The sequence below is a fragment of the Urocitellus parryii genome, chromosome 1, assembly GCF_045843805.1.
Source record: "Urocitellus parryii isolate mUroPar1 chromosome 1, mUroPar1.hap1, whole genome shotgun sequence".
Lineage (NCBI taxonomy): Eukaryota > Metazoa > Chordata > Mammalia > Rodentia > Sciuridae > Urocitellus > Urocitellus parryii.
In genome coordinates this window covers 141,549,439-141,577,245 of record NC_135531.1, presented here as the reverse complement: position 1 = coordinate 141,577,245, position 27,807 = coordinate 141,549,439, and the positions used below count along the sequence as shown (strand labels likewise).

The 27,807-nt window shown below is 37.8% G+C and overlaps 1 protein-coding gene across 2 annotated transcripts; it reads right to left on the bottom strand.

Moving 5' to 3' along the window:
* Window positions 1-7,660: 7,660 nt before the first annotated feature.
* On the bottom strand, window positions 7,661-27,795 carry Mfap3 (microfibril associated protein 3). 2 transcript variants are annotated; one of them, XM_026388327.2, is made up of 3 exons: window positions 27,756-27,795; window positions 16,727-17,191; window positions 7,661-13,278 (listed from the first exon to the last, which is right to left on the bottom strand). In XM_026388327.2, the coding sequence occupies exons 2-3, from the start codon at window positions 17,019-17,021 to the stop codon at window positions 12,485-12,487; spliced, it is 1,089 nt and encodes a 362-aa protein (XP_026244112.1). In that variant the 5' UTR covers window positions 17,022-17,191; window positions 27,756-27,795; the 3' UTR covers window positions 7,661-12,484. The 2 variants fall into 2 exon arrangements, with proteins under 2 accessions (XP_026244112.1, XP_026244113.1); XM_026388328.2 differs by lacking the exons at window positions 16,727-17,191; window positions 27,756-27,795 and adding an exon at window positions 15,648-15,708.
* Between the last annotated feature and the right edge of the window lie 12 nt (window positions 27,796-27,807).

Here is a 27,807-nt window from a genome sequence, read left to right as displayed (position 1 = left end):
TTGCTCAGATTAAAACTAACATTACTTTGTTTAAATTGGCAATTACTTTTCTCCAGATGCTTAAGTTAACGCCTCCCAGCTCTGGACTGATTTCATATTGTTGAAATGTCAAGGTTTTTTGGAGATTTAGTCAGAAAAAAAATTCTAATATTGAAGCATAATGCTTTGCAGGTTTTCCTACCACCTAAAAGAACTTTCCTGTCCCACTGGACATTCCTCTTAAGTAAATAGGTGGGCTTTCAAAAAACAGTGCCATCTAAAATGTACTAATATCATAAGCAACCCTTTGACTTTAGTTATATTTCCCCTCAGACCTTGGAGATAAATTCTTGACTGGTTGCTCACAAAGATAAAGGCAATGTGACTAATAGCCACCATTCATCAGGCAACTGCCGTATGCCAGATATTTGTTAAGAGCTTTGTTACATTTGTTACATTATCACCAATCTTCACAATAAAGATTAATGATATCTTTCAGGATATTGTTATTTCTCCGCTGTCCAATAAGGCAGCCACTAGTCTTTGAAGATGCTCTTTTTGTTTTTTGGTGTTTTTTTTTTTTTTTTTTTTGGTACCAGGGATTGAATCCAGGGGTATTTAACCACTGAGCCACATCTCCTGCCCTTTTTATGTATTTTGAGACATGGATCTTACTAAGTTGCTTGGGTTTTGCTGGATTACAGGTGTGTGCCCCTGTGCCCAGCAAAGAAGTTCTTTTTGGAGGCTGACATTAGCATTCCAGGTTTTAAAACTTCTAAGAACATCTTATGGATAAAATCCTCATATGTGCTAAGACATGTTTAGAGATATATGTTATAGAAATGTTTATGAAAGCATCTAAAATGTCCATCAACAGGGACTAGTCAAAGGATACACTCCGTTAATAGAAAGACAGAAAGCCACTCAAAGGAATAAGGCAGATCTATAAATACTGGTATGGAAAAATGTTCAAGATATAGGATCTGAAAGTATGGTTTCCTTTGTGCAAAACATACACAATTAAATAGAACAAAAATAGGAAGGGAGATGGGAAAGATGGTACAATACTTGTGGAAAATAAAGACAATTTGGGGGACTATGTAGAGAAAGAAAGGAAAAGACAGGAGGAGAAAATTTCTTCAAGAATGTATAAAATACTGCTAATATACAGGGAGTATAAATGAGGAGCAGGAAGTAGGAGGCAAAGAAAAGATTGTTTCTTTCTTAACCTACAGACCTCCTATAACTGTTCATATTTTAAACAATATGCATGTATTAAACTTATAATTTTAAACCCAGTTATTTAAAAATAATAAGAAAATAGAGGGCTTGTGACTTGTTATTAACACCCCTGGAGTCTGCAAAGAGACCACAAAGAAACCATGGAAGCTTATTTCTGCATTGATGCTCAAATAGTAAGAAAAAGTTGGCTTTTAGCAGAATTTATATGGATACATGAAAGCTCTGGTTAATGTGCTCAGAATAGACTGGAGATAGTAGCACTGAACATATTCAGAAGCTGATAAAGATATTCCAGAGCACAAAATGTTGGGCAGATGGAAGCTCAAGATGTTTCCCAAAATGTTACAAAGTCTCAAGAGGATACAGAAAAATACAATATTTAATAATATGAATTCTTAATTTAAAGGAGCCCCTTTTGCTCTTAAGGAAACACTCATTTCCATTTTTTTCTCTTCCTTTAGTGGGCTAAGATATAAGCCATTAAATATAAATCTAGAAAGTCACAGAATGATCTTAATATTTACTGATTTTTTTCTCAATACCATTTTAGCCTCATAGCAACCGGATGAGGTAGTGCTCTCACCATCAGGCAAAATGATATGCAAAGAAGTGAAGTAACTTGTTCAAGGTCATTGGTGAGTAGGTGGTGGTGGGGTCTATCTTATAACCTTCTTCTTGCTACAATATATGCATCTCAGCATTCTAGAGAGGGGAGGGTTCCTTAGGCACTATCTTTATCTATAGATTGTGGCCAAGGTGACTCTGGAACTTAGTGCTTGTGCTTCTGCCCTAACAGTCTTCCCGGTAGGCCCTGTACTTGTAGCAAGTGTCTCAGAGAATGTTGAGCTCAGCTAAATGGCAGCTCTTACACATGCAAAAATGTAATAGGTCCCCAATAATAAGGTTCCTTTCTGAAACCTGTACTCTCTTTTCCTGAATATCCATTCACTTTTTGATATTTGCATTTTTTTCTATTCCCCTGGACATCACCTGTAAATTCCATAACTTGTGGAAGGCAGCTCACCATGGTATCACTTACTTCAACTTTATCGAGACCCCAAATATGTGTAAAAGCAGAGTTTTATTGGTTGTTTTCTTCTGACACGTATATTTGAAGTGTAAAACTGATCACGTCACTTGCCTCTGTAAAACCATTTCATCTGTTCTTAGAACAAAGACACATTCCTAGCCTGGGCTTGCAGGGGCTCTGCAATCCGGCCCTGGTTGACTCCGTAGCATCATCAGGAGCCATGCTGTTCTTATTTGCTGCTCAAATGCACCTTGGCTCTCCCGGTCTTTGCATGTACATGTCCATCTGCCAGGAACGTCCCCCCCCCCCCCAGCAACAACTCCTCTGTAGGAATCGGCTTAAGGGCCATTTCTTTGCAGTGACCTTCCCTTGGGTAGATCTTTGAGACTCTCATCACATTTGTTCTTAATTGGTCATGACATGTGTTCCCCCAGAAGATTCTGGGCTCCAGGAAGGCAGGGACCACATCTATCTTGCTTTTCATTCTGAGTATAATACTCAGAGCTAGCTTAGCATGTGCTAAGTGACCTACAAATAGTTGTGGATTAAATAAATGAGAGAGAAAAACCTATATAATACACACAAGAGAACTCAGTAAACCCAATAGTTCTATACATTTTAGAGTGTACCACTATTTCATGTCCAAATTTAACACCATATGCTTATGATGATGTTGCCAAGTTTTTGATGAAAGGCTCTGCTCCTTGTACAATCAGAGAAAGTCGTGCTGAAATATATTTGAAAACTGTGTCCGTTAAAAAGTTTAAACTGAAAAAAAAGTCTTATTACAATGGGAATATTAACTACATGAAACAACAAATCACTTAGCAAAATATCTATCGATGCCAGAGAAATGGTTACTCTACTTTGATTTAATGTCAACTGCATTTATGAATTTTTATATTGCAAATGAGTGCATTTTATTTTCCCCTCTCTGACTTAGTCCTCAGGAAGTTCCTGAGTAAGAAAATATTAGTTTGTCATTGCTACTTTCAGATGACTCCCTGCCCATAGGGTCCCATATTTTTCTCATTGCAATTGGTAAAGCATTCAACCTTCACATTTATATCAACCAATTCCTTTTTATTCTGTAAGAGCCAAGTAGTGTATTACCTTCATCTTCATCAGAAAAGGAGATAAACTGAGGCAAATATGCTAAATGACTTCCTTAAGCCCACACAATCAGGATTCACCCATCCATCTTTATCGGTGATGCTACAAATATTTAGTGATTGCCAATTTGTGGCAAGCTCTGTTTTAATTGCTGGTAACATAATGGGAAATAAGATGGACAAGGGCTCTGTTTCCATGCGGCTGATGTTCTAGATGAGGGAAATAGACAAATGGACAAGCTAACCAATAATTTTTTTAAAAATCAAGTAGTGATGGATGTTATGATGAAATTAATTGAGACATGAAATACAGGGTTATTTAATCTTAACCCTAATTCCACCCCAATGTTGGGAGTAGCTATTTTTAGTGTGGCCAGGGAGGCCTCTCTGAAATGGTGACAATTGAGCTAAGATCTGAATGCCAAGAAGCAGCCTGTGAAGGGAACCTCTGGGAGATCATTCCAGGCAGAGGTAAAAAGCAGGACCAAAGGTTTTGATGTGACAACAGACTTGGTGTATTAGAGGAACAGCAAGGCTCATGTGGCTGGGATGTGATAAGTGAGGTGGAGAGCAGGGACGGAAGATGTACTCAGATACAAAGCAAAGTGCCAGGTCACATAGGGTCATCTGAGCCATGGCAAGGCGTATGGATTTCTTTTAGAATTTTCTTCTTGAGAGACAATTTTTCTTTTAAGAGGGTAATTTTCTCCTTGGTTCCACTGGATTATTAGCAGAAAGTAACACATGTGCTTTATGATTCTGAAAGTTCACTCTGCTGGCCGTGTGGAGAATGAATGACCCGGGGACATAAGTGGTAGCAGGCCTCTCAGTGGCGGCCATCAGATAGTACAGGTGAGAGAAGAGGCTCTCTTGCACCAGGATGGTCTCCGGGGAAGCAAAGTAATTGATGGATTTGGTATATAAATTTTTTAAGTGGATCAATAGGACTTAGTGACCTACTGGATGTGGGAATAAGGCAAGCAGAGTTGAGGATGATGCAAGGTTTTGACTTAAACATGTGAGTAGAGCCCATTCATTGAGAGACGATGGCAGAGGGAGAAACTGTTTTTTGTTTTCCATTTTTTGTAATCAGGGAAAGGAATTTAAAAATTCCATTTTAGGCATCTTAATTTTGAGATGTGGGGCCAACTGGAACTGCCAAGTAGGGAGATGTTAAATACCCAAGTCTAGAAGGGAGTATTTGGAGCTGGAAACAGAGACTTGGGAGTTACCCATGTGAAGATGGTTTTTAAAACTCTGGAAGTGGGTGATGTTATCAAGGAAAAGAGTGTTAATGGAAGAAGGGTGGCCACACCTCTTGGCTCTTATCCCTCATTCCTAATCCCAGTGCAGACCAACAGACACAGTACATACAACACAACAATTCTCTCTTCTGTTCCACTAAGTGTAACAAACATTTATAATATCTTCTATATTTAAAGATGCTCCCCTAAGAAATCAAGTCCACAAAGATAGGTGACTAATGTAATTTGATGCTTCCTGAAGTTGTTCACAAACTAGGAAGCAGAGAGCAACTGTAATATAAAAGGTAGACTATGTTAAAATATTCCCAAGAGAGTCTGAAGAGGATCAGCAACATAAACTCTGAAAGAGAGAATAGGAGCAGTTCTTGGAGGGTCAAGAAACTGAATTTATTTTTTTCTTGCTTGCACAAAGGTCACTATTGAAGATTCTTGAGTTTCCCAATAAGATTTACATTCCTTCCCTGGGCATGTCTTACTCATCCTTCCATGTCTAGCTCAAATCTCACCCAGTCCACCTGTATCATCCATTCTCTGCTTACACAATATTTTTTTTTTCTCTTTCAGCCCTCTGCCTTTATTATCTAGTGTGACTCTATTTAGTACTTATGATACATGGTCTCTTTCAGGTGGTTAATTACAAGAACATTTTATTTTTTCAACTGGTCTTTAGATTTATTTTAAGCAGGATCTGTGACTTTAATCCGTAGCCCCTGGCTCCGGGAAAGGAACACAGTAAGCCCTCAAGCAATGCCTGTTGTTTCAAGTATTACCTTTTCCCATCTCCAATCAGTTCAGGCTCCTTTGATCTAGGCTCTCATAGACCCTTCAGCCCTTTTCTGAGCTTTTAACTATACTGCTGTCTTTGTGACTATTTTAATTGGGTCTGTCTTCTCCCAGGCTCCAAGTTTCCAAAGAGCATAGACCATCTCTGGTTTTGCTTGCAGTAGTGTCCCTGTTTTGGGTATAATATTGATTGAGAAAATGAATGAAAAGAGCCTCCCTTAGGTGTTCAAGGGGTCAAGAGGCTGTGAATGAAGTAGCCTCAGTAATGATCTGTTTGCTTGCGGTTTCTTAAAGAGCAATGAAATCCACACTGCAAAACTACACCACATGGGGATTTCCTTTGGATACACTTCCCTTCTGCTTAGGGACAAAAAACATCCCAGAGGGTGGCTCTTCTAGCTGAAGAAGGCCCCTTGAGGGCTGAAATGTCATCACTCAGGACCCTGGAGTCCTCCTTTTCACACAGCTGAGTGGGAAAGCAAAGCAGAGTGTTCCCAACTGTCAAGAAGAACAAGCACACTGGCAACAGACATGGATCCTCTAGGCAGATGGAGTGACATGTGTATTTACACACACACACACACACACACACACACACACACATATATATATAATTATTTTTTCTTAATCAATAAGTTTCAGCAAAAACATGAAAACTCAAGAACACAATAGGAATTTAAGGGACTTTGAAGGACTTTCTTTTCTTAAAGAATATTAGCACAATTGTTTTTTGGCTGCAGGTGACTTTAGGAAAAAACTCCCTTCAATATGTAAATCTCCTTTTCTAAATCAGGTTCTTCTAATATCTCCTCTTTTCCTCTAAGAAATACTTTCCTGGAATCAGCCAAAATAAACAAACAAACAAACAAGTGATATTTGAAGACTTCTACCCATATTCCTGACTCTGCCTGGCTTTCTGTCTCCCTTATCCACCACCCAGGCCTATTTCTTGTATCTCCCCAACAGGCCAACCTGGCCATTTCTCTTTCCTCTGCCTGGAGTGACCCTTCTTTGAATCCTTCCATGTCGGACTCATCATTTGGGCCAGTGGCTCAATGTCCTTGTTGGAGAGGTTTTTCTGACCCAATTAAAGATGTACTCTGTGCCACTCTGGATCACTGTGCAGTCTCTGTCTCATGAACAGCATGTGGCATATGGTGGGCGGTCAGTAAATATCTGTTTAAGGGCTGGGGATGTGGCTCAAGCGGTAGTGTGCTCACCTGGCATGTGTGCGGCCCGGGTTCGATCCTCAGCACCACATACAAAGATGTTGTGTCCTCCGAAAACTAGAAAATAAATATTAAAAAATTCTCTCTCTCTTAAAAAAATCTGTTTAATAATAAATAGGGTAAGATAAGCCAATTATGCTCCAGCAGAATCCTGTAACTCATCCGTTGTGTAAGCCAGTGGAAAATTTGCGAATATAAGCAATAGTTTGAAGATACAACCTGTGATTTATTGCTTGATTCTCACTTTGTTCAAGCATGTTATCATCCTCAAGGAACATGGCTGCATTTTTATCCAGCATAGAATCATATTTTGCTCCTAAGGTGTGTGTGTGTGTGTGTGTGTGTGTGTGTGTGTGTGTGTGATGACCTCATTGCACACAATCTGTTGCCTACACTTTGTATTCTTTCCTCCTTTCTTAATAATGGAAACTCATTTAAGAACAATGTATCCAGTCAAAAATAGCCACTTATCTCTTTGCATTTTCTCATGACTATAGCAGGTAGCCACATAACCTGGTCCTGGGGTGCTGAGGAGCCCAAGTTGGGTAAGGCTTTGGGAAAGCTATTGCTTCCTTGATAAAAAAAAAAAAGGTACAGACTCAGCTGCTACGTGTCTTTTGTCCTTTGACCTTCTATCCTTCTCCCTTTGTGGAGTGTAGATACGACATTGAATGTGTTGCAGGTGCTATCAGTGCTCTGCCCACAGCTCCCTGATACTCACCATTCCTATATTTACCACAGGATCCCAACAAGAAAGCTCCTGTGACTCTCTAGGGAGGGCTTTTGCCAGCTACAGGCTCATCCTTAGTCTGTAGATGGAAGGCAAGAAGAAGACTAGGGAGTTAGTGACCCTGGGAGCAACCTTAACTAATACCAGATGAGAATCCAAGGAAAACTATCCCAGCTTCCTGGCCTCCAGGGGAACAGGAAGGATGGATACTAGCTGCAGTTACTTGCTGCAGTCTGGCTGGGCACAAAATCACGAGCCACCACACACCTTGTAGATTCAAACAGCAACTCTTTATTCTCGGAACTGTCACCGGCTCTCTACACACGTTCTGGGGAAATCCACGTTCTGGGCAAAATTCACGCTTCCACTAGGCTCTGAATTCCAAAATACTTTTTTTGAATCCCATGAGAACTCAATGGGAACTCAAGGAGCGGGCGTGCCTGAGGCAGCAGGATACACCCTATTCCCAGCAGGGTACACCTTAAACCTGGAACCGCCCTAATCCAGTAGGATCCTCCCTAAACCCAGATCCACCCTGGTCCTTGAGCAGGGTCACCTTTCTCAAACATACATGCAATGTCACTGCAAATGTCCAAGGCAAGTCCATTTCCACGAGTCCTTCCTCTAAGCAACATGGGGTACGCTGGCAAGGAAATTGTCATACCTACTTGGCTAATGGCTCTCAGCAGTTACTAGTAGCAATAACCTACTCATTAATGCATCCTGTATTGTTGTTCTTCTCTTTCCAGCCTCACTTCCCCTACTTTTCTGGTATCACCTCCAAAATAAATTACTTGCAGAAAAATCCTTGTATCAGAAACTCCTTCCAGAGAAAGTCAACCTAAGACATCCTGTGACCATGAGAATGAAAGCCACATGCTAAAGGTAGAGAGGAGTCTAGAAGCCCACTCAGCCACTGCACCAGCCTTGGATGGCTTATATCTGGACTTTGTATTGAGAAAATAAATTTATTTGGGTAAGCCACCACAATTAGGTTTCTATGGCGTACAACTAAGAGATGTAGAGAAATTTTTTTTGTTCACTACAGATGATGCCAATCATCAGTTGGATATGGTTGCATTACTACCTCCTTATACCATATGGCACCTTACAACTAATTGTTTTCTTACATGTTGCTACATTTAATCCTCATGTCAATTCTATGAAGTAGGTATAACCAACTCCATTTTACTGAAGCCCAGAGGGCTGAGTCACTACTTGTCCATGATTACAAGGCTAGTAAATTCCATCACACATGGTGAGGGGTGGCAAGTCCAACAATCCTTTGCCCCTGAAGGACAGGGGCAGGATTTGCATTCTAAGGAGTCGGTGGCATTAAGTAATGAGTCTCACCTCCCACCTGCTCCCTTTGCCTTTCTCCTAAGACCCTGTGCTTTTCTATACTCATTTCCTATTACAAACTTTCACACCTATGGGACTCTTGGCTGCCAAAGCTCATCATAAACTTTACATAGTAATTAACATGCTCTCTGAAACATGTTACTGAATCTTCTTATCTCTAAGCCTTTGCCCAGGCTCTTGCCTTTGCCAGGAATGCTATATTTCAAAAATAGGACACCATAGTGTCTAGGCTCAGGAAGGAGAGCCTGTTATCTGTAAGGATTGTTGTGGGCAGGATGCCCATACCAGTATGGTTCACAGACTAAAAATACACCGATGCTTAGTAAGTATGTTTAATATTGAAATGGATAGCTGTAGTGGAATCTTAAATTGAATTCAAATTTACTCCTCTTTAAAATCATTAACATCAAATTCCATCACACAAAAATGAAAGATACTATATAGATTTCAGGCAAATGAAATATACTCCATTGAGCATTTAATAAATTACATTCAAGTGTGACTTTTTCTTAAAAAAGACAAAATTATAATGCAACTATTTATTAAAATGCTGAGAATTTAAACATCATCTGAATCATACCAAATAATGGTATTTACTTTTGCAAAGTATGACAATGAGAATCTAGGAGTTTCTGTACAAGGCTGAGCATTTTGAACATTCCTGGCCTATATGAGAAAAGATTGTGTTCTCTTACTAGTGACTCAGGAAATACAATACACTTGAGTTACAACTGCTGGTCTGTAGAGACAAGGGTAGCACCCATGACTAGCTGGGCACTAGAAAACAAGCATGCAGTACTTTCGTGCCACTCTGGGACCCAATGAAATTTGCTCAAGGGTGAAACTACATGCAGGATGTAGAGAGGGCTGGACCAGGAGCTCACTGTGGCTGGAAGATGGAAGGGAAAACAGCATGCAGATAGCAAAGAAGCCGCCAGGAGCCTTCTCACAACCATCCCAGATCAGCAAGTTGGAAGATATTTATAAATATCAAGGTAGTGAGTAGGAAATATAAATGCTCATTGGGCCTGATTCAAGAATGAAACCATCATAACAGATAAAACTTTGAGGACAGGTGGTTATCATACCACCTATAAGCACAAGTCAACTCAGAGGATGCTCATCTGGTTTCAGTTGACAGGGAATTTATATAAATGTTTAAGTTTTAATTTTTGGCAAATTTATTTCACAAAGCTCTGGTTTCATCTCTTAAGAACAATAAAGTTCATTAAATGACAATTTATAAATGAGAATAGAACTATTTTAAATACATTTTGTTGGACATAGGCATTTTTTTTTTACTAACTATAAAATTAGGTGAAACAAAAAGATAATGACACCACAGCTACCGTCTAACGACTTTGAGACTGCAGTTTAAGTTCAAAAGGTTAAGGATTTTACAAAAGATCACATTGCTAATTACACATGAAGAGTACTTGATTAGATACAGAAAATATTAATAAGTGTGGTTTTCTTCCTCTTGAAATATAGCTTTACTAAATAATACCAGCTCCTATTAAGATTTGACCTACTTTATGGTACCCTAACCTAGAAGATTCAAAGTAAACCAGTTACTTTTGTTACCAATTAGGTCAACATTTTATTTCTAAAATAATGTATTCAGGATACATTGGAGTAGCCTGTACTTATTTATTACATAGAATTGTGCAAACTTACAGATATTTTGCAGTATTTGCTATATTTTTCCAAAGTTGTTTCCTAGGACATTGATCATTAAGAGTATTTATGTTAGGGTTCCAAACACTAATGTCCTTTCTGAGAATATCTGGGATAAAACCCCTCTCTTTAATGTAACAAGCTACATATAAGAAAAAAAATCCTGAACTTGTATATTAGGGCAGGGTTGGAGGTACTATCTGAAGATCTGAGTGATATTCAGGAGATTGACACATACAAGGAGCATTAAATTTTTTTTTTTAATTTTCAAGAGAAACATTGTGGGAAAGGAAAAAGTGTTTCATAATCTAGGGTATGTTTAAAAGCCCTTGCTGTCATAGTCAAACGTACAAAAACATAATTCTTAAAGAAATAAGAGCCAAGGTAAGCTTTGGCTAATTGATTGATAGCTTTTGTTTGGCTCTGGAGGTTTCCATGGAAACAGCCAGAGAGACAGAAAAGGCAGCATTATCATCTTTATCCATAATGCCATCTGATAAAGCTGCACATTGATTCATTTATGCCATCCAGAGCAGATATATTACTTTTGGTTAAGTTGGACAAAGGGAGACATGGGTTCTACTGGTCACACTTTGAATTTCCTGTCTTTCTGTTTGAAACCTTAAATTAAAATCATGATAAAACCCTGTCTGAACATTTCCCTCAGAAGCTTCTAGTTCAAGTAATACTTCAATAACCAGAAACCAAATGAAGAAACGTGAAGCATCAAATGGAGCCCCACTGCTAAGTTCTTAAAATTATATGGCACCAAGCTTCCTGTAGCTGAAGAAATTATCCTGAAGAATATTTACAGTTCCGTTATATCAGATCTCAGATAGGCAAGAAATGCCATGTTAAGTGTTTATTATACACAGTTGAACCAGGTGGCATCATTCATCATTTTTCTCCTTCTATGTCTAGATTGTCTGTTTTAATATAGTTAACACACAAGACACAATTTTCTAATCTTATCAGGTAAAATGCTTCTTAGAAAGGCTAGAAAAACAGACTTAACTCAAAATCACACATCTGAAATACACAAAAATAAAAACATCAACAATAAAATACAAACAAAATAAGCTAAATATGGAGGCATGCAACCTTTAGCACCATGTTTAAGACCACAGAGGGCAAGAGTGTTAACAGAGGTCTAAAGAGGCATATAAGTTCTTGAATGGGATCCCAAACATAGAACCCACTTTTTGAGTCCAAAACTTTTAAAAAGGGAACGCCTGAGAAATTCTCAACAGAAATATCCATGATTTATCAGAGATAGACAATTTGATGTTATTCTTATTCTAAAAGCATTGGAAACATTATTTCTAAGGAAAAGACTGCTCACTTTGGGAGACCAGTTGGGAAATCAGTGCCAGCCTCCAGGAACTAAATGATGTCTCAGTAAGTTAAAAAGACATGCTATGGCCAGAAGAAGGATCAATTTACTCATGGAGAGTAATTTGCTAGTGAGCAGTAAGCTCCCTCATATCTGCATAACAACCATCATGCGAAACAGTAAAAAGATTCAATGTGGCACATACACTCGTGTACTCCACAAGGCAGAACATTTGGAATATGTCCACACGATGGCATCAGGTATAGAAATCCAGAGCATAAAGTCTCAGCTTGGTCCTTTCTAGAAAAAAAAAAAAAAAAAAAAGGTGGGCACCTAAAAGTCTAGGGAAAGTTTTATCTAGTGATGTAGTGAAGATTTTTATGATTTAAAGGTACTTTTATCTACTGCAAATCCCTCATCTTACTGATGGGAAACTGAGAACTCAAGTGTCACATATGACAATGGAAGTGAAGCCATGGGACATTTAATTCAGTTCTTTTCCTATTATACTTATCTCTCAGGTGCCTTTCAATCTTACATGCATCAGTTAATCAAGCTCAAGGAAAAATAACTGAGAAATATCAGATAGGAAAGTGCTGCATGTTTTGCAAAGATTTTGGCAATTCATGTTCTGATGTGCTTAATATAAAGGGAAAACCCCAGTCATCTTTTGGTAAAAATGTTATTTCCTCCAAGAAACAGCTCCTTTCCTGAGAGCTATTTTTGTAGGTACTGGGAAAGCTCACAGCTGACAGTTTTCATAGGCCCCATCTTTGTAGTTAGAGCTGGATTCTGCAGATCCTGTATCATCAGGTGGGATGAAATGATTGCTGTCTTGAGAATCTGTATCAATACTTTTGGTCTCTGACTGAAGGTGGACAGAAACCTGAACTGCTATCTCTTGACCTTGTTCATTCAGAGAGCCATCATCTGAATCTCCTCCTGGTGAACTGCTCCGCCCCATCTCTGAGTTAATGACATAGATGCCACCTTGAGCATCCAAGGCAGGTCTCTCTTTAATTCTTTCTCCCATGTCATCAGGGTCATCCACTCGTACAGCCTCAAACATCTCCTCGACAAAGGCCCGGCAGTTTAGAATAAGGGGTGGAAGAGGAACACTTCTTGCCAGTTCCTCAATGTAACGAGCAAACTCCATGGTCTTAAACTGAGTGACTTTGGCGAGTTCCAGAGTCTTGGCTGAGGTGATGATGGGGATGCGTTTTGCAATCTCAAAAGCCTTCTGAAGTTTCTCAGCCCCTTCAGTTCTGAAGAACTCATTGATGGCCTTCTCAGTCTTGCGGAGATGACTGCTCATCATGCACAGCCGTGTGACATTCAAGATGAGAGTGATTGTAAAGGCAATCAGGCACACAATCATGTAGTAGATACTCATGTCTCCCGAGGTGAAGATAACTCGGAGGGTGACAGAGTAGGAGGCATGAACCGGAGAGGAGACAAAGCATGTGTAGAGCCCACGGTCATCAAAGGCTATGTTGGTGATATTTAGGAAGTTATCAGAAACCAACCATTTTCCACCTGATAATCCAACAGAAATGAAAACAATTACAGCATAATAAATATTATTACTAAATAAACCAACTGCCTTATCAATGTTCTACTTCTTCATGAAAGTACTTTAACTGTTAGATTTTGCTATTTGTTTAAACCATATAAAAAGGGCAGACTGTTATATCCAGAGCTAGAATTAGTTAATCTGGAACTTCAAAAAAGAAACCAAGACACTAATAATTGCCATCATTTCCTTTTCACTGCTTGACATAAAATATCTTTGAGGCAGAGAGATGTGTCCAAATAATATTAAATGATTACTCTTTAAAAAGATGTTTATATGTAAGGTGTGTCTATACTACAATCACTACTTATATGCTTTTATAAAAATTTATTTAGTTTTTAGTTGTAGGTGGACAGAATACTTTTATTTTTATATGGTGCTGTGGATCAAATCCAGTGCCTCAAGCATGCTAAGCAAGTACTCTACCTCTGAGCCACAACCCCAGCCCTCTATGTTTTTTATGCTATCTATATTTTAGAAGGATATGCTCAGAAACATAAAACAATGGTTATTTCCAGGTTAATGGGTTATAGATAATTTTTATTCTTATTCTTTTTCCCCCCAGTATTGGGGATTAATCTCAAGGCCTCACATATGCGAGGCAAGCATGCTACAAGTGAGCTATATTCTCATATTTTTTTTTTAAATTCTGAGATAGGATCTTGCCAAGTTGCCTAGGCTGGCTTCAAACTTGTGATCCTCCTGCCTCAGTTTCCTAAGTAGCTGGGATTACAGGTGTATACCACCATGCCCAGCTACTTCCTTCTCTTTATTTAACTATGTTTATTCAAGATAAAAAAGTTATATTTTTTAAAAATCTTGGAAACTTAATGCATTTATTCAATTGCTAACTGGCTAATCTGGCATGCCTTGCACATGTTAACTTGCTTTCTTAGGAATGGCATGTCGATGATGACATCTTGATTTTCTGGCAAAAGGAACTGAAGCACAAGCCAAAAGATATATCTCACAAGTCAGGGTAAATGAGCAGCTTGGCAAAGAAAATCAAGCTGCCCTTAGAATGCCTATGCTTCTATTTTAAACCTACAATATGCTGCCTCTAGTCTGTGCATGAAGATATATCCCTTTAGGGAACACCTATGCAAAGTACAAAAATGCACAACAAAGCTTATTGAGCATCTACACTGATTGCACATCCTTTAATAATGTGGCTTAACCAAGAAAGCCACTCAAAGATGAGATGTATGGACTAACCTGGATTGTGTGAGTTCCCCAATGACTACAGGTGGTGTCTTGGGGAGAATGGGTGAGTGTGTGTTAAGTATCACATGATTAACATTCAAAACTGCTTTCATCCCTGAGGTTATACGGTTCTTTATTAAAATAATGCACTAAAATAGTTGCAAATAAATTAGCAAGCACTCTGGATTGTGACCATTTTTATCATTAAAACTAATCTAAATTCTATGGCTATATTTATTTTTAGGAGTCATCACTTCACTAATGTAAAAGAGGAAAATATATAGCTAGAAACATAGCCATTATTCCAAAGCTTCTGTTCTATGAACTTGGAGCTATGAAAAGGACACCCTTTGAATCCAAGGTGTGATGAACTACACAGACTCCATTAATCAGCCAATGCACTACTACCACAAGCTAAACTCTTTAGCTCACTTGCTGATAATAGCTCAAGATTTATGAACCTTATACTAGACTGACATGCTCTTTAAACTCCTCTCACTTGAGATTCATAAAATTTAATACAATTTTCCAGAGCTGCTGCTGAAAGCATCAATGATAGATGTTAGTAGTCATCAAAGTAAAGGGAAAATAGGAAAATGAAACTGCCATTCCACTTGGCTGGTTTTGTCCTAACCTAAGGGTTTGTTTATGCAGTCAGTCTCTAATGATCACACTGAATAATTCAAATCTCAGATGTGTTTGTTCAGGATAGCTGGGAGGAGAAGAGTCTAGTTCAGTGGGTACAAACAGAACCCTAAATCACATTCAAAATACACATTGATTTAATAGGTCTATATTTTTATTAAACTGATTAAAAATACTCTGTTCTTTCTAACAATTCAAACCCTTTAATTCCAGTTATTTAATCTGCAGAAGGGGTTAAAATGTTTAGTATATATATACTGCATATGCTCTTCATCTATTTTTTTTTTTCTTTTTGGGTAGTGCTGGTTCACAAACAGCAAAATTAAGAAAAAACCTGTTAAAAAGTAGTAGATTTAAGTTGAATTATCATATGTTTGTGTGATTTTTAAGACTGAGAAACTCCTGCTTTCAAGTAAATAAGGTATAGAATAGGTTAAAAAAAAAATAAAGAGAGCGAGAGACAGAAAGAACTGGAAAAGCTTACAGATTTCCATAGTACCCTTCTAATGCTCAGAGGAGCTCCAAGTTTTATGCACAGATTTATATAGTAGGTCTCTAGTATCCATGAGTTCTATATTCCTGGATTCAACCAACTGCAAAGTGAAAATAATTGGGGGAAAATTATGTCTGTACTGAACATGTACAGATTTTTCTTGTCATTTAATAAACAACTACTTTATATAGCAATTGTATGAGTTATTACAAGTAATCTAGAAATGATTAAAGTATATGTGCAGGTTATATGCAAATACTAGGCCATTTTAGTTAAGGAATTTGACTTAGTTTAGGAATTAACATTCAGATTTTGGTACTTGAGGGGGTTCCTAGATACAATCTCCTGGGATACAAAGGAATGACTTAACTCATTAAAAAAAAATAATAATAATAATCCTGGATTTCCTCTAACATTTACAGTAACTCATTCTGAAACAAGAAATTTTTGTTTTTGTAGGTCTAGCCCAAATCCTTCCTGATGTATTCACATGGGGCTACTACAGTGGTTTATTCACAATGCAGTATAGGCAACTATACCCCTGTAGTTAAACAAATACTTTCTATACAGCTGTAAGAGCAATACTCATGTAGTCTATTGTTAGTGAAGAAGAAAACCAGCTCACCAAGAGGAAGGAAAATAGCTCACTACAATCATGTGAATACCTTTTAAATTTAACACTATGCTTCATGATTTTCTTCTTTTGATTTAATAATTATAATTACTTTTTTTTCTTTGGTACTGGGGATTGAACCCAGGGGTGCTTTATCACTGAGCAACATTGCCAGTCTTTTTCATTTTTTGAGACAGGGTCTTGTTATGGTGCTGAGCCTGGCTTCAAACTTGAGATCCTCTTACCTCAGCTTCCAAAATTGGTGGTATTACAGGTATGCACCACTGTCTCTGGCACTTTGCTCCTTTTGATAGGTTTATCACTTTAGGCTTTTCAAAAGTTGTTAAGTTATTCACCCTTTCTCATCTTTTATATTTCTTGCTAAATATGTCATGAAACCAGGAAGAATGGATAGGAAATGAGTAAACTTGATTAAATTACAGCTTGGTACAATTACCTCTGCCTCTGTCATCCAGTTGTTGTCCTTTTGAGTTGTACCAACGGACATCTTCATAGTGATCAACTGTGAGAAGACATTCAATTGAAATGCTAGTTCCTTCTTTGGCTATGATGACATTATCACCTGAGTGGGAACCTGCTGCAAGTTCAAAACTTGGAAGAAATGATGCATTGTAAGAACTCTGATTTGCTCCCAGTGGGGCCATTTGGTTGAAGTCCACATCTTCCACAACAAGAGCAGCTGGCACAATAATAATCACCACTAAAGTGAATAAGCAACTATGTGGCTTCATGGGAAAATGAAAGAAAACCTTGTTTAGACTCGGAAAACTCAAAAGCTTCTATGCTATAATAAGAGCACAGTGGGTGATTTACTGCTTGGTAGAAAAGTTTTCCAAAAAAGTGGTAGATCCCAGTATATTTTGAAATCTTCAAGATTAAAGAGAGGTGAGTGGAGACCAACCTAAAAGAAAGACAAATATAAAGTTTAACCAACTGAGACTCATAATGGGGTGAAGCTCAGTATGTTCCAGAAATGAACAAACATGAAATTGATTAAAATAATTGGTGCTGACATCAGGGAGTGATTAGAGAGAAAATCGTCTAAAAATCTCACTGGTAAAAAATGCACTGAATTGGGAAAGAGCAGACCTAGATTCCGGTCCTAGCTTTGCTTATTAACAAGCTGTACGACCTTGGCAAGTAGCATTCTCTCTGGGATTCTGTTTTCTCATCTGTCAAGTGAGGGAGTGGATGAGATAATCTCTAAGGACTCTTCCAGTTCTGAAATGCCATGATTCTATTTTACTCTGACAAATTCTGTGCAACAGGGAGCCAATGAAAGCTAAAATATTTAGCTTAACGATCTTTTATTTCAACCTGCACCATTACCATCTGTTGTTATATCAATAATGTAAATCAAATGGTACATCATAATCATAACCACGGAGCTCCAAATTTGTGTAATTCAAGTACATACATATATTACATATAAATAATGCAGGAATATGTGTGGTAGTTTTTTGGTCTTCCTATTAGAAAGAGACTATATTAACTGCATTATACATAAATAGAGATACTGATTTCTGAGGCTATAGAACCTCCCTCCTGGGCAAAGAGATGCTAGACAAAAGAATTTTCCTTTAATAGTTTCTTCAGTATTAAGAGACAAAATACAGTACATTAAGTAGTTTGTAAGAATATCAAATTTCTAGCTCTAACTTTAGTAAAATTAGATAAGGGGAGAACTGACATTTTAAATGTGTAGTTGGTGGAAATGCAAATAAAAAACTCCAGAGGAAAAATATTAGACAGATTTAAAAGAAGAACAAAATATCATGAATAAAAAGCAAAACAAAAACCTAGCTTAAGAGTTTTAGTGTTTATGATTATCTTCCTAATTTGATTTCCCTTTTAAATCACAGACTCTCAAAGAAAAAATTCAATTTATACTTCTATAAAATACAGATGAAATGCCTAGCTTTATTTCTCATAAAGGCCCAAGATAATTAGTTTTAGAAATGACATTTACTCTCCTTTATACTCACATGAAGACTGCTTGATCACAGAACATAAAAAGCAATGGATCATCGTATTTTGCCATTAAGCTCCTCAAAGTCTAAATTACAGGAAGTTGTAAATGACATTTAATTTTTTATAAGCCCTTTAAAAACTGATTGAATAATAATTATAAATAATATTCTAAATCTTTAAAATTTAAGGATAGATTATTTAGAATAAAACAAAAAACTCCAGACTTTGGCTCTACACGATAGATGAAACATATGTGTTGATTTCCACTTCATTTTAAAAACCCCACTAAAATGACAATGAAGGAAACAAAAGACTTGGGCATTGGATGGAACCTAGTAAATGATTTTATCTAATCTATAAACTTCATAGTGACTTGCTCCTTAAGATTTTGAAGGAAACAAAAGACTTGGGCATTGGATGAAACCCAGTAAATGATTTTATCTAATCTATAAACTTCATAGTGACTTGCTCCTTAAGATTATGCTGGAAGTTAGGAGGAGAATCCAGATGAGAACCTGGTCTTTTCTTTTAAGGAAGGGGAAATAGGCAGAAACAATGGAAATAACATTTCTTGACTGATGGCAGTGAGTCAGGCACTGTGCTAGGGACATGACAAGTAAGCTCCAAGTTCTTTCTCATCACAAAATATACAACTACTGATGGGCATGATTTTGCCCTTTATTCTAGAGTAGTGATTCTCAATAGCACTAGGCTATGTGAATATGCTGAAATGTGCTATAGGCTTTCCCAAGACTTTGGTAAGAAGTTCCTGTGGCTTCATTTAAGACAGGATTTTAAAAAATTCATTTGTTCCTTCTACTGCCATGATTTTTTAAAATCTTGTTTTTGCTACATTTGGGTGGGCACCAAGTTATTACTAATCATGCCTTTTCTTTAAAGCAACTCATTATTTTATTATCATATATTTATTTTTAAAAGGAAATTCTCTATCACTTTTGTGGATAACTCTACAAATAAGCACAAGGAAAGCAAAGCAGTGTTATCAGCCTCCAAAGATACTTTCTGAGTTGGAGGCCTACCCTCTTTGTTGGGAATCCCAAACCCAAACCAAACAGAACAAAAATTCTAATACCACCTCATTCCTTATCCTAGGGTCTTCTCCCTCCCTACTTTTCCCTATCACTGAGTTTTAGATTAGAAGAATATTAGTAACATCTGGTGAGTACCCTCTTATCCTACAGACATCATCTCTGCCTTCACAAAGCTCAGTCTGGAAGTAGCAATAGACACTAACTAAATATATACAAAGTATGCTTAAAGCTACCCAAGGGATAATATAGGACACTACAAGAGGACCTAACATGAAGGAAATCTCATTACAGGAGGCCTCCCTGGGAAAGTGAGTTGCACAACAGGACCTGAGGAATAAAGAGAAATCAAGATTGGAAGTGCTCCAGATTAAGGGCCAGGGCACTGGGGAAAAAGCAGAGGGGTCACTACAAGTTGTAGTGGTGATAGGCAAATCTTATTACCCACCTTTCAGGTGGCCAGAGAATGCTGCATTTGGTGTCTGATTCTGGAAGGGAACATACTGGGCTAATGGTGAAGGAAGAGATGGATTTTGGGAACTATAGTGACTAACACGAGTAAAGGAGCTACTTGTTTGCGATGAAGAGGTCAAAGAACTGAGTGTTCAGGAGTGGGGTAGCTCATTGTAGTTATGGTAATATGCCTCTACAATCAAGGCAGCTAGTGTGGAAGAAACTGGAAGTAAAGGAAATAGACTCATTCTCCTTCCTGTGAGATTCAGGAGCATTGGGAGGATGAACAGCTTCCTTCTGGGCAAGCAGTGTCCTCACAAACAGAATGCTTGCCACAGAATTTCTGCTGCACAGAACCTCTTCAAGTAGGTTTCCTGAGCCTCCTTTGAAGGCTGGCTGTTCTTTCCACATGGAGTCATAGCACCTCCTGACCCCTGGAGCATGCCACATCCACAGTACTCATCCGGTGCTAGTAACGCTGCTCTGTACTGCTAGATGGTTTACCCATCTCACCCACAAGCCCCTTAAACACAGGGACTATATTTTTTTTTACTACTACATGTCATAATGAACACATGTCAATAGACATTTATTGATGAAGATTAGTTTAAATTTGATAAAGTGTGTGATAGATCTTCATAAATTGAGTAATATTGTATAACAGGGATCATAACTATTCAAACTGACATGTTTTACTAGCCCCTATTATATTCCCTGAGTCAAAAAACAGACAACAACTTCAAAGGACCTTAAAGGTGCCTACCTGAAGGTATTCTTCAAACTGACTCCCAACCCCTAAAGCCTTCATTTATTATCTCATCTCAGAAGATAAGATTATGCTGGGAATAAAAGATCACCAAGTTCAGAGTTTACAAACTAAAATGAATATCTCAGTTACCTAGAGAGCTTGTTAAAAACAGAGAATCCTGGATCTCACTCCAGACCTAGTGGGTAACAACCTCTGGGTTTGGGCCTTAGAATTTATGGTTTTCAATTAGCTCCCTGGGTAATTCTGAAGCAGTGGGTCCATAGACTGGCATGGCATCAAGGCCACTAATAATATTTCCTCACTTCCTGCACAACAACCCTGACAAATGGTGCTCCAGATGGTTTGAACATGCCTAGTAAGATAGAATTAATCAGTCACACTTTATTCTGAATTTAGATTACCCTGGAACAATGCAAAACTCAAACTCTCTGATAAAAAAACTTCACATTTTTCCTTTTCTCATTGCAAATAAATATTCTACAATAACATGGCTCAAACAAGTATTGCAAACTGAGCTTGAGTCTCAACCACAATGTTAGATTAAGTTTTATGTGTTCTGAATTTGAGGTGGAGAACTTTCCTCGTGATCTACCCAGCCTATGGTTTCCTTTTGTGAGCCCTGCTTCTCTTCGTGGGCCCAGGAGGAAGTCCATCCAAGCTCATCAGAATCTTTGTTCTTGAAATTTAGAACTGAGACATTTGTGGGTTAGGGTCATTTGAGAAAGGAAGGCATACAAGGGGCTAAAGCAGGTACATGGGGACCACATACAAGGAGAAGCCTAGGGATAGGACACTAGGGATAGTGCTACTAGAAGGGAGGAGAGACAGGGGCTGAGGGAGAGAGAGGGGGAAGGGTTGCAGGGAAGAGTGATTCACACATGCTGTGCTGGCTCCTGACAGAATTCAACTTCCTGGCTCGGGTAACTTCCTTTCCTTTTTTTTTTTTTTTAAAGAAATAAACATCTTTATTCAATTTTCTTAAAAAAATATACCCTGCAAAAATGAAGATTGAGTATACAAACAAGGAAGCAAATGGGGACATGCATTAACTTCAGCAAAATTAACTGAAAAAGTAACTGTGTATGTGGCTACCAGGCAGTCCTTATCATGATCTCTAACTTCTCTTCACACACCGGGGTTGGGCAGGTGAATGGCCTATGTGACCAACATTGGCTGTTCTTGTTTAATACAGACCCAGCCATTTGTCTCTACCAGAAATGCCAAGAAACCTACAAGATTGGGTCTAGAAAAATCTTATAAAACACCCTGAAAGTGTTCTTAGGCTAAAGGTGGTAGAAGCAGCCTGGTATACTGATTTCATGCCAAGAGAAGAAAGGTCTGATGATAGCCTTATATGTCCAGTCAATACTGGGCACCTCAGACGGACACAATGGACATGAACAAACAGAACTTCTGCTGTTAACTTCACCCATAGACAGTTAAGAGGCCATTAAGCAGTTGGGAGAGAAAACACTGGTAAAGGTGTGTGTCCAAGGTGACAGAAGCAAAAAGGAAGTAGAAACAAACCATCCTTGGGATCTGGATACCTTTGGCTTATTTTCTCACACTAAATTTCTTTTTTACTTAAGCCAGCTTAAATAGGTTTCTACTATTTGCAACAAAAACTCCATAAACTACAATCATATTTTCCCCCTTCCCACAGCAGTGCTGATAAAGCTGAACAACTATGACCATTCTGCTAATTCCAGTTTGACTTTAAAAATCAGTTAAATCAGGGACCCATAATGTGCATGATTAAGTATTAGGTGCCACAAGGATGCTCAGGAATTTACAAACTAGCTTGGGAGGTAAGGGCAGAAATAACTAACTAGATACAAGATAGTGTGAGAAGTCCTGAAGAGAAGCGTAATTGTGCTGCAACTATAAAAGAGAAAGGAGGAATTTTTGAATTTTAGGAATGCAATCCACTGTTAAGTTTGGAACTTCCATATAATATATATATATATATATATATACACACATATATATATATATATTTATATATTTCCATATACATATGTGTGTATAAAATATATATCAAGCCTTCTATCCTCAATGCAGGAACTGACATTTGAAGCTGAAGAATAAAGAGTTCAAAAAAGAAAATTAAGGGTCATCTTCCTGTGAATAATAAAAAAGGGTTATATTGTGCTCCTGGATGAAGTTACTAGGTAGAATTCTATATTACCTTTCCTCAGCATTAATAAGAATGTAACAGATAAGTATGACACTCAAGCTAAATACAACTTCTTTTTCATCTTTTTGGTATGTAAAATGTTAAGCTTTGCCAGGATCATGAATAATCACAAATGTAGATGAGTTTACCCTAGAAAACCATTCTGAAAATGGACTATATTATTTTTAAAAAGAGCGAAAGAAAAGAGCCTGTAGCTGTCATCCCTAACAGATTGCCTTGTTGCTGTTTCTGCCAACTTCTGAGAGAAGAAATATTTCCATTCAGTTCCAATTTTCAACATAAGTAAATAAGGAAGTAATGTGGCTGATTTCCGTTCTAGTGGCTCAATACTAAGTTGGCTGAGGAAACTGTTGTTTGCAGAAATAGTTCTAGGATAACTCAAAAGGGGAAAAATACCAGCACCCAGATGGTATTGTTTTTTGCTCCAATTATACTGGGATATTAATGCTTCATTCCCCATAGTTAAATGTGTTCCAGGCTGTATTTACAGTGTATCCACTCTTCTCTGCCAGCACTGTTACACTTGGAGAATGAAGGAGTTCCTACAAACTAGTACACAAATTGACAAAGTGGCATTTTGAATTGGCAAGGAAGAAAAAGAACAAATGATGAGCAGATTGTTAGCACTACTCTATCCTTTGCAAAAAACAAACACAAAGTTGTTTTGCTTATACTTAAGCATTGTTATAGAGATCCGTAACATTTAAAGGTAGTAGTATTAAAACAGAAACGGGCCATTTTGAGGTCCATTTACTTACCCATTTCTAATTAAAATAGCCCTTACACTTCTAGTAGTTTCTTTGAGCCATAACACACCTCATAACTGGCCATTTGGGCAGTTTCAGCTCAAACCTCCACATATTTTCTGGCACACTAAGAAACATCTTCTGTATTGACTGTATTCTGTATTGATTACATTACTTAGAGTTTTGCTTTAAACCCAGGATTATGTCAGTAATATCTAACATAATTTGTATCCTGACAAAAACATTTGTTGAATATGCTCCTACAGGCAAATGACAAAAATATGGAGAGGCAGGCTGAGGATCTCTCTGCTCCAACTTTTTTTCTCTATAGACTGAAACATCCTTCAGTATCTTAAGTTCAGTGTATCTTAGCCTCAGATCCATTTTTCCAATATATACATAGTTTCAATGATAGCACATAATTCTTTCAATTTTTTTAATACAAAAATTATAGGAACAAGACTCAGTGGTTATGAGAATAGGTCTCAAGAGTACCTGATTCTACCTCTGGGTGAAGCTGTGGGTTTGAAAGGCCTTAATTTTTACAGCTGCTGACTAAGGTTATTATAGGGTAGTTGTACAGACTAGATGAATGGATGTGAGTAAATTATAAATAAGTGTCATAATTCCGCTTCCTAGATGTTTTTCAATTAAGTCTTTTTGTCCTTGCGCTAGGTCACTGTCCTTTCATCTCATCTGGGTACCACACTATCCTTTTAATTTCTAAATGGATCTCCATAAGTCCAATCTTATCCATCTGATATAGTAAAATACTGCCTTTCTCAGAATTGGTTCTAAAGACAAATCCAAGCAAGTCCAGACAATTTCAAAATCTATTAGTGATTTTTCCTTGGTACATGAGATAAACTAAAAATTCCAGACTGGCATTCATAATTCTCAGAAACAGATTCAGGTGGCACATCAGAAGTGATGGGAAGGCGCCCAACAGTGTATATATGAGCAAAAATGTTCTCTGAATTAATAAAGTGATTTAGAAATTAAGTAGGGACTTTAGTTATACCTCCATCACTAATCAGCTCTGATGTTCTCTTGTGACCTAAGTTTCCACATCTGGAGGCTGATTATTATTCTTTCTTTGCTCATGTCCTATAATTTTTCCAGCTTTCTTGTCTGGGCACAAAGTCACAACTATGTTTGGTCTAGTCTCTAAATAATTTTTCATATTAAGTTCTGCTTCTAGTTATTCCTATTGCTTAAAAACTTTGTCCTTCCCCACTGATATCTTCATGTGAAAACTCTACTCTTCCTACCATATCTAATTTCATCTTACTCAGGAAGCCTCTCACCTAAACTCTTACCTCACCCTCTTTATTTTGGATAAATTTCTTTTGCTGTCAATTTCCTAGAACATTGAGAGTACTCTATTGTACGACTTATTGCAGTTTCCTTTCTTTAAGAGTTACTTTTTCTGTTCAAAAGACTATAAGTCTGAAACCTTTCTCAGTTTTTAGCAGAGGACCATTGCCTGTGTCGAGTGCTCAATATTTTGAGTTCAGATACTCAGCAGCTCTACAGTTAGAAATGTGTCTGCTGCAAATTTCTTACTAACATTCCAGAGTTTCAGGCTCTGGAATGTTAATAAAGAGATTTGAAGGCAAGAAAACACAGCTTTTTTAAAAAAAAATTCAGTAGGCAGAACACTCTAGATAGAGTTTGACTTATAATTGGTTTCTCAAACTGCAACTTTTAGATCTGTTACATCAAATTAATTTGTGGTGCTTGCTACAGATGTGAATTCTTGGCTCTACTCAGACTTACTACCTTGACTTCTCTAGCGGGAAGGATCCGGACATCCCTATGTATGTATGTATCTAATCTATATTTATATTTTCATACTGGGGATTGAACCCAGGGCTGCTTAACCACTGAGCAACACTGCCAGCCCTTTTATTTTGGGACAGGATCTCGCTAAGTTGCTTAGGGTCTTGCTGCATTGCTGAGGCTGGTCTCAAACTTCAAAACTCCTGCCTCAGCCTCCTGAGAAGCTGTGTTTATTAGCAACATCCAGATTGGACATCTGCATTTTTAATGTGTATATAGTTTTAGTGATTTAAGTCAATCTTATATTTGATTGTCCTATGTTTCTTATGACATCCTATATTTTTTATGACAATATCATAATTTAACAATTCTCGAAGTGTTGTGTAGGGACTCTTGGGTGTCTTTGGGCTTTTTTTTTTTCTTTTTGATGGGGGGCATTGAACTCATGGGTGCTTAACTACTGAGCCACATCCTAAACCACTTTTTAAAAATTTTTTAAATTCTGAGACAAGGTCTTGCTTAGTTGCTTAGGGCCTTGCTAAATTTGAGGCTGGCCTCAAACTTATGATCCTCCTGTGTGTGCCACCAAGGCTGGCTGGCTGTTCCTGGATCTTTGTCAAAACTGTATTTGTAGTAGTATTAGGACATTTGCCTATTTCACTTTCATTCTCACTACATGATGTATTTTCCAGAGGCTCTGTGATGAGTGATACTCTGAGAGAATGCAGAAGAAATGAGAATCTAGCTATCTCCTACTAAGACAGACATTAAAGAAATTTGTAAAAATGTAAAACACAGCCATTCTCAATATTTTTATTTGTTTTGGAAAATATTATTTATAAAAATGCTAATTATATTATTATGTAATGAATTCATTATTTTAAAAGGAAACAGATTCTTTAAAAGTTGTTTTGATTTCTAAAATGGTAAATATTGATAGCTGTAATTCACACACACACACAAACATATATTTTAAAAGTGTAAAAGGATTCTAATGCTAAAACGTTTGATAACTGCAGTTATAAGTGACAGGAACAATTAAAAAAGTTTTTTTTTTTTTTTTTTTAGTTGTAGTTGGACACAACTACAACTTTATTTTATTTATTTTCACGTGGTCCTGAGGATTGAACCCAGTGCCTCACAAATGCTAGGTGAGCCCTCTACTGATGACCCCGACATTTTTTTTAACTAATAATTCTCAATTTATTAAAAAGGGTTCTACATCTTTGCAACCAGAGCCAGATTAATACTCATATTTTAAAGATAAGATCAGTACACTTAAGCCATTTATCAAGATAAGGTAATCCCAATTTTATTCACTTTCCATTGTGACAGAAAAAAATCAGAGGAAACATTCCATTTTATATGTATATGATATTTATTTGTTTTCCAATTTGGAGTAGGAATTTTTAACAAGTTCCAGATGATACTGATGCACCTAAAATTAAAGAACCATCATCCAGAAGCAAAGGAAAATATCTGAAGGACTTAAAAGGAGCAATTATTATATCTGGACATTAAGATAATCCTGAAGGCACTAAAGTGTAGTTGGAAGACATGGATTCTTTTTTTTTTTAATTTGTTTTATTGTTGTAGATGGACAGCATGCCTTTATTTTATTTATTTACATTTTTATGTGGTGCTGAGGATCGAACCCAGTGCCTCACACATGCTAGGCAAGTGTTCTGCCACTGAGCTCCAGCTCCAGCCCAAGACCTCAAAAGCTGAGTCCCTGCCTGGTGCCCAATTTTCCACATCTTTATAATAAAATGTTTTTAATGCATTTCTAGTTCTGCCAATCAACCAGGGTTTCATGCATTCCCACTGCTCAAGGGCAAATGAAGAGCTGCATCTTTCTGATGAGGGCGAGAACATAAATCAGAGCATGTCACTCTTCTGCTTAGAAACCTTCAATCATTTTCCATTGAATTCCACATCGAAGTGAAACTCTTACCCTGGCTCATAGGCCTCACAAGAATTGGTTCCTAAATCCGTGACCTCATCTCCCTCCCTCCTCATCTTGCCCGTTTTGCTCCAGGCTGTGGCCTTTTTTCCTCTTCCTTGACTTGGCTAGGTTTGTTCCAACTATATGGCCCCTGTACTTACTCTTCCCTCTGCTTGGAATGCTTTACCCTAGACCTTCATTTGGCTTATTGCTCCCTTCGTTCCATTCCATCGCCCTGTCTAAATTTCTTTAAAGCAATTACTACCATTTGTTGACTTGCGTGTGCTCTGTTTCTCCCACCAAAATGTCAGCGATTTGACAGCGGGGCTTTTGCTATTTACTAGTGTGTCCCGGGCGCCAGGACACCGCAAGCAGGTATTTGGCGTTCAGTAAATATTTTCGGTGGCCGAACTCATGCACCCAGGCCAGGCCTTCAAAAGAAGGGCGGGCGTCCCAGACTCCTTCACATCTGACCCCGAAGCACCTGCAACCACTCACTCCTCGGCGACCCCAGCACCTCCCTCGAAGCCACCCGGTTGGACCCCTCACTCACCGAACCCGAACGAAGCGCCTTCCGCCTGAGCGGATGCTTGATCCGGAAGTGT

What these genes read in the sequence shown, in the direction of transcription:
- Mfap3 (XM_026388327.2), bottom strand. Translation starts at nt 17,021, where the DNA reads ATGAAGCCACATAGTTGCTTATTCACTTTAGTGGTGATTATTATTGTG. An exon ending in ACTGGATGACAGAGGCAGAG is followed by an intron (nt 13,279 to 16,726) that starts GTAATTGTACCA and finishes TTGGATTATCAG; the next exon opens with GTGGAAAATGGTTGGTTTCT.